Source organism: Capricornis sumatraensis, chromosome 2 (genome assembly GCF_032405125.1).
Source record: "Capricornis sumatraensis isolate serow.1 chromosome 2, serow.2, whole genome shotgun sequence".
Lineage (NCBI taxonomy): Eukaryota > Metazoa > Chordata > Mammalia > Artiodactyla > Bovidae > Capricornis > Capricornis sumatraensis.
In genome coordinates, this window is record NC_091070.1 from 95751303 (window position 1) to 95761277 (window position 9975).

General features: G+C 46.4%; 1 protein-coding gene across 1 annotated transcript; it reads right to left on the minus strand.

Moving 5' to 3' along the window:
- Positions 1 to 493: 493 nt before the first annotated feature.
- ARL14EPL (ARF like GTPase 14 effector protein like) lies at positions 494 to 8612 on the minus strand. Its single transcript, XM_068991572.1, has 3 exons — positions 8520 to 8612; positions 6008 to 6147; positions 494 to 716 (listed from the first exon to the last, which is right to left on the minus strand). The coding sequence occupies exons 1-3, from the start codon at positions 8610 to 8612 to the stop codon at positions 494 to 496; spliced, it is 456 nt and encodes a 151-aa protein (XP_068847673.1).
- Positions 8613 to 9975: the final 1363 nt, after the last annotated feature.

The window sequence follows — 9975 nt, forward strand, 5'->3', positions numbered from 1 at the left end:
CAAATTTTAGTATTATTAAAACAGTAACAACAAAAAATGAGACTACGGGTGTGCAGTGCCATATCAATCCAAAGAGCAGTTCTGATCTAGAACTGGCGATGGCTAAGAGCCTAAGCATAACTATTATGAATGTATGACTCTACGTTCTATGTCAAGACAAGCTCTCAGCTACAGAATTCTGAAAATCCTCACACTCCCTCTTCTAAGATCCCAGCAAAGGGGAAAGGGACTTTTAATCTGAGAGCAGAGTAGTGATGGAGGTGCTGGTACTAATAACCACCCCTGGCCTCGCTCCCGGGTTACCAGGGGAGGAATCTGAGACATCAGAGCAGGAAGGTTGGGGCGGTTCCACACCGCTCTGTGGCTTCGGGAGAACAGGAGTCTTAAGTTACATTTTTAAACACTGTGTCCCCCGGTCCTAAAATTCACCCAGGAGACAGAAGCTGGCTTAAATGCAAAGAAGAGAAAAGCGATCAGCCTGCAGGGCTGCGTCCTAGTCGGGGATGTCAAACGGCTGCGCGCTGATGACCTCCCCGGTCTCGGTGACGATGGCGTCGTAGACCCAGCGGCGGTTGCAGCGGCACTCGGGCCCGCACTTGTTGGAGTTGCACTTGGGGCACGGGTAGAAGCAGCCCAGGCAGTTCTTCTCCAAGCAGTCGCACAGGTCCGCGTCGTTGCAGATGAGCCTGCCGCTTTTGTCATACTTCTTCATGACTCTGCAGAGGAAGAGAATGCCGCTAGCCATCTGCCAAAATAAGCTCCCTTTGTTCTGAAGAAGCAGAACCCTGAAGATGACCCAGCCACATTTCGGAACTTTCAGTTCAGTTCCGTTCAGTCGCTCAGTCGTGTCCGACTCTTTGCGACCCCATGAATTGCAGCACGCCAGGCTTCCCTGTCCATCACCAACTCAGGCAGTATGGCCTGGGAAATTCAGTCATACGTTCCCTGATCAGCACAGTCAGGCCGTCACTCAGAGTGATGCGCCATCCTTCCAGCACGCTGGAAGGGCGTGACAGCCAACTGCAGCCAATTGTGAGGAGCAGCTGATTGAAAGCTTCCTTCTACAAAACTTCACTTAGAAATGTAACCATTCTTAACGGGATTTTTTTCTACTACATTCTTTTTTTTTTTCTTTCTTAACAAGAAGCATTCCATACACCTAAAACTGGGCTTCACCTGGTGGCTCAGTGGTAAAGAATCTGCCTGCCAACGCAGGAGACAGGGTTCCTTTCCTGATGCGGCAAGATTCCCCATCATGGAACTAAGATGGTGCGCCACGGTCACTGAGCCTGTGCTCTCAAGCCTGTGAGCCGCAGCTACGGAGCCCAAGTGCCACAGCTAGAGAAAAGCCCGCACAGCAACCAAGGCCCGATATAGCCCCAAATAAATAAGTACATCAGATAAAAGACTTTTAAAATAGTGGCCAACTTTTACAAAAAAGGAAGAAGGACTTCCCTGGTGGTCCAGTAGTCAGGAATCTGCCTGCCAGTGCAGGGGACCCAGGTTTGATCCCTGGTCTAGGAACTAAGATCCTACACACTGTGGGGCAACGAAGCCTGGCAGTCACAACGACCGAGGCCTGAGCACCGTAGCGCCTGTGCTCCGCAACGAGAGAAGGCACTGCCGTGAGAGGCCCGTGCACCGCAGCTGGAGAGCAGCCCCCGCTCGCTGCGACCAGAGAAAGCCCATGTGTTGCAGCAAAGGCCCGGTGCAGCCAGAAATAAATAGAAGGCAGTGGCACCCCACTCCAGTACTCTTGCCTGGAAAATCCCATGGATGGAGGAGCCTGGTGGGCTGCAGTCCATGGGGTCGCAAAGAGTAGGACACGACTGAGTGACTTCACTTTCACCTTTCACTTTCATGCACTGGAGAAGGAAATGGCAACCCACTCCAGTGTTCTTGCCTGGAGAATCCCAGGGACGGGGGAGCCTGGTGGGCTGCCGTCTATGGGGTCGCACAGAGTTGGACACAACTGAAGTGACTTAGCAGCAGCAGAAAAAAAGAAAAAGCAACTGTAGTGAACACACTCACATTTCAAATGACTCAAGATAAGCATCAGAACTGTTAGTTACTATTCTGACATTACTAAGAACAAAAACAGGCAAACTGAAGACTCCTCTGCTAACGGTCTCCTGAGGCCATGGCTTCTGTCCCTGTCTCCTTCCGTCTTTCACCCAGTGTGGAGGCAGGAAATTCTATGAGTGGAGAACACTAGAGATCTACCTCGCGATTTGCATCCGCTTGATGCCTTCAGCCTCTACGAGTCCAGGAAGCAAAAGCCTTCCACCAGGACTCTGCCACCCTCTCAAAACCAAACCGTTCTGAAATAAATCCTTCAATATGGAGCCGCTTGAAACTCTGAGAATGACAGAAGTACCTATGTAGGGCCTGTATCCATTATTCCCAGCTGAAGTCAGACAAGGCTGTGAAACTCTGACCTTCTGCACCCATGGTCCCCAAGCATTACCTCCCCTTCCTGTTAGCGGAGAAGGTCAAGGGTCACTACTCAGATTTGCCTGATCATCTCAATTTAGCAGGACAGCCTCCCAATGAGGACTTACACTGGAAGCATTTCATCTGAGGGATGAAAGCGCCTACCCCCAACAGGAAACGCAGGTGTCAGCAGCCAAGGAGATGGAGACTCTATTATGGGAACGACAGGGATGGGGAGTCACGCAGCCGGCAGAGAGCCCAGCTCAGCCTCTGTCCTCCCTGTGCCTTCACCCAAATACTCCCCACCACAACGCAGACGTCAGACGGATCCTAGTTGCCTGCCCACCGACGCTATCCACTGTAAGAGTCAAAGCTATCATAGGTACAAAATTGTACAAGACACACATGCGTAGATCAATTAAACACACGTGCCCACTGCCCAGCTTAATGAAGTAGTGTTGCGTCTTCGACATCTTCATGCCCCACCGGCTGCATCCCTCCACTTGGCCAAAAGGAATCTCATCTCCTTGTTTTACTTTTTGTGATGCCATATGCATCATTCAGATGCAACATTCAGAAAACTAAGATCATGGCATCCGGTCCCATCACTTCATGGCAAATAGATGGGGAAACAGTGGCTGATTTTATTTTTCTGGGCTTCAAAATCATTGCAGATGGTGACTGTAGCCATGAAATTAAAAGACGCTTGCTCCTTGGAAGAAAAGTTATTATCAACCTAGACAGTATATTAAATAGCAAAGACATTACTTTGCCAACAAAGGTCCATCCAATCAAAACTATGGTTTTTCTAGCAGTCATGTATGGATGTGAGAGTTGGACTATAAAGAAAGCTGAGTGCAGAAGAATTGATGCTTTTGAACTGTGGTGTTGGAGAAGACTCTTGAGAGTTCCTTGGACTGCAAGGAGATCCAACCAGTCCATCCTAAAGGAAATCAGTCCTGAATATTCATTGGAAGGACTGATGCTGAAGCTGAAACTCCCAATACTTTGGCCATGCGAATAACTGACTCATTGGAAAAGACCCTGATGCTGGCAAAGGTTGAAGGCAGGAGAAGGGGACGACAGAGGGTGATGAGATGGTGGGATGGCATCACCAACTGAATGGACATGAGTTTGAGCAAGCTCTGGGAGTTGGTGATGGACACAGAGGCCTGGCGTGCTGCAGTCCATGGGGGTGCAGAGTTCACGACTGAGCAACTGAACTGACTGACTGATGCCATATGTGTATGTATCTCCAAGAAGTCTGCATTTCCTCTTCTGTAATTTTCTTTTTGAATTCTATATCATGATTTAAGATTTATCCATGGTAGCACATGTAGCTATGTTCAAATATTTCTACGTCTATATGTATTCCACTGTACAACTATACCAGCTACTTATCTCTTCCATAATGGATAGGTATTTGGACTATTACTGCTTTATTTTCTTTGCTATTGCAGAGATGAGTTTGTTGAACATGTATCCTGTTGTGCATGTATGGGCTTTTCCAGGATATACACCCAGGAGTGGAGGTGTTAGGTTGTAAGGTACACATGCAGCAATACAAGTTATTTTAAAATAGTGGCTGTCCTATTTTACACTTTTTCATGTCCCATGGCTTCATCAGCAGTGGTATCAGAAGACTAAACTCTTTACCCACCTGGGCAGTGCAACGCTTCCCATACAGTACCAATAAAGAGGCTTCAGCATCCTGAGTGTTCACTAGCCTTTTCGTGTGTGTGTGTGTGTCTAGTTTCTCAGTCGTGTCAGACTCTTTGTGACCCTGTGGGCTGTAGCCCACCAATCTCCTGTGCCATGGGAATTCTCCAGGCAAGAATATTGGAGTGGGTTGCCATGCCCTCCTCCAGGGGATCTTCCCAACCCAGGGATCAAACCCAGGTCTCCGGCATAGCAGGCAGATTCTTTGTCAACTGAGCCACCAGGGAAGCCCAGGAATACAGCAGTGGGTAACCTATCCCTTCTCCAGGGGATCTTTCTAACCCAGGAATCGAACTGGGGTCTCCTGCATTGCAGGCAGCTCCTTTACTGGCTGAGAAAGCCTTTTCTTCTATGAAATAAATACCTATACACTGTTTGGTTCATTTTTCTCTTAGGATGGTTATATTTTCTTTCAGAAATAACTTCTTCTACCGTGTGATATCTCTCTCACTATTTTTAAGGTATCTTGCAAATGGCATTAACTCTTAATTTTAATGCAGTCAAATATATCAATCTTTTTCTTTATGGTCTTCTTAATTTATGCCTCTGATGTGCTAGCAATAATTGAATTTATGATACTTCTGTGCCCTTCTGATACTTGAATTCATTCCTATGGGTATATTATTTCTCCCAATTGAAAGGGACGGAGTAAAGGGACAAAGTAAGTGATTAAACTGTCAACCCCACTAGAGGACTGTAATGAAGAAAGAAGTATGGAAGACCCCTATAAGTTAATGATCACTGAAGAAAGCAGGCTGGCTTCCCCACAAAACCGAGCAGGCTTGCTTAGCAATAGCACCATGTAACAAGAGCATGAGGCATGCCCCCAAACAATAAACAGTGGTGGCCGAGACCCACACCCTGCCCAGGGAGCCCGGGAGGCTACTGATCCCTAGGACGTGCTCTCCGGACACACGGAAAACAATGAGTCATGGAAAGATGGCATTTCCAGATGGAAGGCCCTCACTGCATGAGGCCTGAAATAGCCTTCCATAGTGCCACGACAGTCCTGGCTTGACTCTGTGGGGACAAGAGAACTCCCCTGCCCAGCCTGGAGGAGGAGCAGACGGGACAGCCAAGAAAGAGCAAGAAGGCGGCTTACCTCCTCACTTTCCTTTCATTATAAAACAGTAGCCCACTAAGTTCTCGGGGCCTGGCACCCTCTCGCCTGCCCACAACCCTTCCAAGCATCCTATTCTAATGCATCACTTCTTACCTACCACTTTGCCTCTCACTGAATTCTTCCTGCACCAAGATGCACAGGACCAGAGTTCTTTGGAGCCCCTGAACCACCACCTAGAGGCTGCATGACATGTATGTGCTTAGTCACTTCAGTCATGCCCAGCTCTCTGCAAGCCTCAAGACTGTAGCCCACCAGGCTCCTCTGTCCGTGGGATTCTCCAGGCGAGAATACTGGAGTGGGTTGCCATGCCCTCCTTCAGGGGATCTTCCTGACTCAGGGGTTGAACCCAGGTCTCTTGAGACTCCTGCACGGGCAGGCAGGTTCTCTACAAACAGCACCGCCTGGGAAGCCCTTCATAATTATATAACTGTCTTAATTTTAATCATCTTTCATACTACATCTATTACTCCAGTGCAAGAAATTCTGAAGCATGTTTTTAAAACATTGATGCCTAATTGGGGATTACAGGCTATTTCTTGAAATTGCTAACTTCCAGACATATGGGGTGATATTGTACTTTAGAAAATACATTTTTAGTATACATGCTACTGAAGTGAACACGGAAAATACATTTTTAAATCATAAAACAGAGACAACCTGTAATTACTTTGTCAAGGAAAACTCACGCATTTTATAATCCCACAGATCAAATATAATAAATCTTGATCTTACTTGGAGTTTACAGAAAAATACTCATTCATCTTCGACATTCGTGCTTTCTTTTTTTGCTGCCTTGTTTCAGGATTAAAGTCAGCCACCTGTGGTCCAGGATTTTGAAATGCCAAGCATTTTAACTGCCGCTCTATCTGTTGCTATGAAACAAATAAAATGTATTAGTAGTAAGAATCTGATAGTTTTATCTGTTTTACATTGCATCAAGATGAAGTTTCTGTAACTTTTACCATATCAGCATGACAGTTCAGCTCTTTTACCTAGAGAAATAAAGTTTAATCTGATTAGTTTCAAAAGATGACGTAAAATTTTTCATATTAGGTCATTCTTTCTGAATAAACAAATACATAGTGTAAAGCTACATATAATTGAAAAATAAAAAAGAAGGGGGAACAGAAGAATTTCATTTAAACCTGGAAAACACCCCTTGGCGTCACAAAACTGGTGGGGATGAAGTAAAAGCCCTTCCCCCAGGCAAAGTGTCCAGAACAGTGAGAGCACAGCACCCAGAGCCCTCCATCCCCAAGCTCAGCAGAGTGGCACTCAGCATCTGGCGTCTAATACCCGATGATCTGAAGTGAAGCTGATGTCATTAGTAACAGAAATAAAGTCCATCCCCAAGCTCAGCAGAGTGGCACTCAGCATCTGGCGTCTAATACCCGATGATCTGAAGTGAAGCTGATGTCATTAGTAACAGAAATAAAGTACACCGTAAGTGTAATGCACTCGAATCATCCTGTAACCAGTCCCGCCTCCCGCCTCAGTCCATGGATAAATTGTCTTCCATGAAATCAGTCCTGAGTCCCAAAAGGGTTGGGGACTGCTGCTCTAGGCATGTCTCCGAACTCACTGCCCAGGATACCGAAGTAGAATATAGCCACCTGAGGGATCCTCTCTCAGTCAAAGCCAAGTGGCAAGAAGAAAACTCTTGCTTGAATGACTTTCTAGCGTGTTAGTGGAAATTTTCAAAATACCTGTTTGGGGATATTTATAATTTGAACTGGAGAAGGAAATGGGAACCCACTCTAGTATTCTTGCCTGGGAAATCCCATGGACAGAGAAGCCTGGGAGGCTACAGTTCATGGAGTCACAAAGAGTCAGACATGACTGACTAACACAAACACGTTATTTGAAATTGAGGCTTCCCTGGTGGCTCAGCAGGAACAGAATCTGCCTGCAATGAAGAAAACATGGGTTTGATCCTTGGATTGGGAAGATCCCCCGGAGAAGGGGACAGATACCTATTCCAGCATTCTTGCCTGCAGAATCCCATGGACAGAGGAGCCTGGCGGGCTACAGTCCATGGATCAAAGTCAGACACGACTTACTGACTAAACAACAACAACTGGAAAGGAAAGTAATAAATGTGCTTCAATCAATCCTGAGAACTAGTTCTGATCATGCAGCACACATTACCAGGAGGGAAGGCAATGCTTTCAAAAGTTGTTAGAAGAAAGTAATCTGAGTTGCCCCAAAACACTCAGGCTAATACATATATGAAAAGACATTTCTAAACCAAGGGGAAGCTTTCAATGTAACAAATTAGTAACAGAACCTCAGGCTTTTTTTAAGAAATAGTCTAGTCACTCTAAAATAATATGGGCATGTTTCTTTCAATTTCATTTTGGTTGGTTTGTATGACTTTCTTTTACAAGCAACCTACGGAAACAATTCTATACTTAGGTATGATGCTGCTGCTGCTGCTGCTGCTGCTGCTGCTGCTGCTAAGTAGCTTCAGTCATGTCTCACTCTGTGTGACCCCATAGATGGCAGCCCACCAGGCTCCCCTGTCCCTGGGATTCTCCAGGCAAGAACACTGGAGTGGGCTGCCATTTCCTTCTTCAATGCATGAAAGTGAAAGTGAAGTCGCTCAGTCGTGTCCGACTCTTAGTGACCTCATGGACCGCAGCCTACCAGGCTCCTCCATCCATGGGATTTTCCAGGCAAGAGCACTGGGGTGGGGTGCCCCTGCCTTCTCCATATTTAGGTACAGGTGTGCAATAAACACAGCTCAGCATGATCTACTATTCTCCGTAGCACAACAAAGAATTAGATGTCTCTGCTCAAACCCTGGCTCTGCCACTCTTACTGGGGTGCTTTAAGAACATTCCTACTTCTAAGACTCAGTTTCTCCTTTTGCATAATGGATTAATAGTATCTTGTGTTAAGGGTTAGGTGTGTTAACATGGGCCAAGTTTTAGAGCCAGGATAGCATATCATGGGGAAAAAACACAAGGATTTGTTAAATGAAAATACTTGACCATATTCTCTACAATTATTCTATTCCAAGGGTAGGACTTTACTGCACAGGACACTGGGAACTGAGAGGCACAGAGGGGACAGGTGAGATGAGAGCAGCCTGGCAGTGAGCAGGATATAGATGAGAGAGCAGAGATCTTGCCCGTGGAATCCTGATGGGGCCACCTTCCCACCCAAATCCAAGGCAACTCAGAGACTCCACACGCTGAGAACTCCCCAGATACCACGGAATCATAGTATCCATGTGCCATACCAGTTGCTTCTGTCCAATCTGACAGTTTTTCTCAGAACTTTGACCTGCAGGTCTCTCTTGCGTGGAATTGGTTTTTCCTGATTGTTCACTCATTTCTGATCACTACAGAGAAGTAAGTGGAAAAAATAAAAACACATTAACATCACATATTCCAAGTAACTTAACCCTGTGACTTTCCTGCTCTCTCCCTACCATCTTATGCTGTTCTCAAAGCCAGACTTACTGGAAAAACCATTGCTTTCCTGGCTCTTAATTTTTATTTACCACTCACTCTTAAATCCTGCATCTGACTTCTCCAGAATGCTTTACTGACGTCTTTCTGGCCTGGTGTTCAATGAGCAAAGTACCTTTGACAGTTTTGAGCATCACAGATCTTGCAGGAGCAGGCAACCCTGGGGCCATCCACTCCTGCTCAAGAGGACTAGAAATTCTTAGACCTGGGTCTTCCCTCACTTACACTTACTTCCTTGAAAAACAGTAAGATGTGTTAACATCATACACACATCCTCAGTAACTTTGCGAACATCTCTGCTCCCATGGTTTCATTATCACATCTTCTGAAATCGTTGCCCGGGTTGCCTCCAAAAGCCCCAACTTTCTCACTCAAGTTTTCTGACATATTTCTAACACAACTTGGGGTAAATGGAAGCAATCAGTTTTCCATACAACTCAGCTGTTTACATGCCTGTAATTTACTTATTGAAATACTTCAATATATGTACAAGACGTCTCTGCAGGCACACGTGTGTGTCTGTGTGTGTGCACACACACGTGCGTCTTAGGTGACCCTAACACACGGTGCCAATGGCAAATCCACCCTCTGAGCTTCTCTGCAGTGTTCTGCCAGAAAGGACCATGCGGCTCCCGCCTCTCTCGTCAACCACCCATGCTGGGAGCAGGGCGCTGTTTCTAACAAAGGACCTGCGGGTTATGCTCAGTTATGACCAGTCCATCCATACCACCGCTCTGCCTGCCAACCAGAAATCCCAGTGCCACCAACACCTCTGTTTCTCCCATGCCTAGGGCCACTAGATGTGGACTGTCTACTCTTTTGTATCCTCTCTCCAGCTCCCAAGGTAGGTTAGAAGTCACGTTGACTTTTCTTTCCTAACATTCCTAACATTGACTCTTCCTTTCCATTCTGTATCAGGTAGTTATTGCTGTTTAGTCACCAGGTCGTGTCCAACTCTTGGCAACCCCATGGACTGCAGCACGCCAGGTTTCTCTGTCCCTCGCCATCTCCTGGAGCTTGCCCAAGTTCGTGCCCATTGAATCAGTGATGCCATCCAACCATCTCATCCTCTGAGCCCTCTTCTGCCTTCAATTTTTTCCCAGCATCAGGGTTTTTTCCAGTGAGTCAGGTAGACACTACCCGAAAGACAGCAATAGTAATAGCAGTAACGACCGAGAGGAGCATAATGTTCACCTCAGTCTGACTAAACTTCCGCCTTCTTCT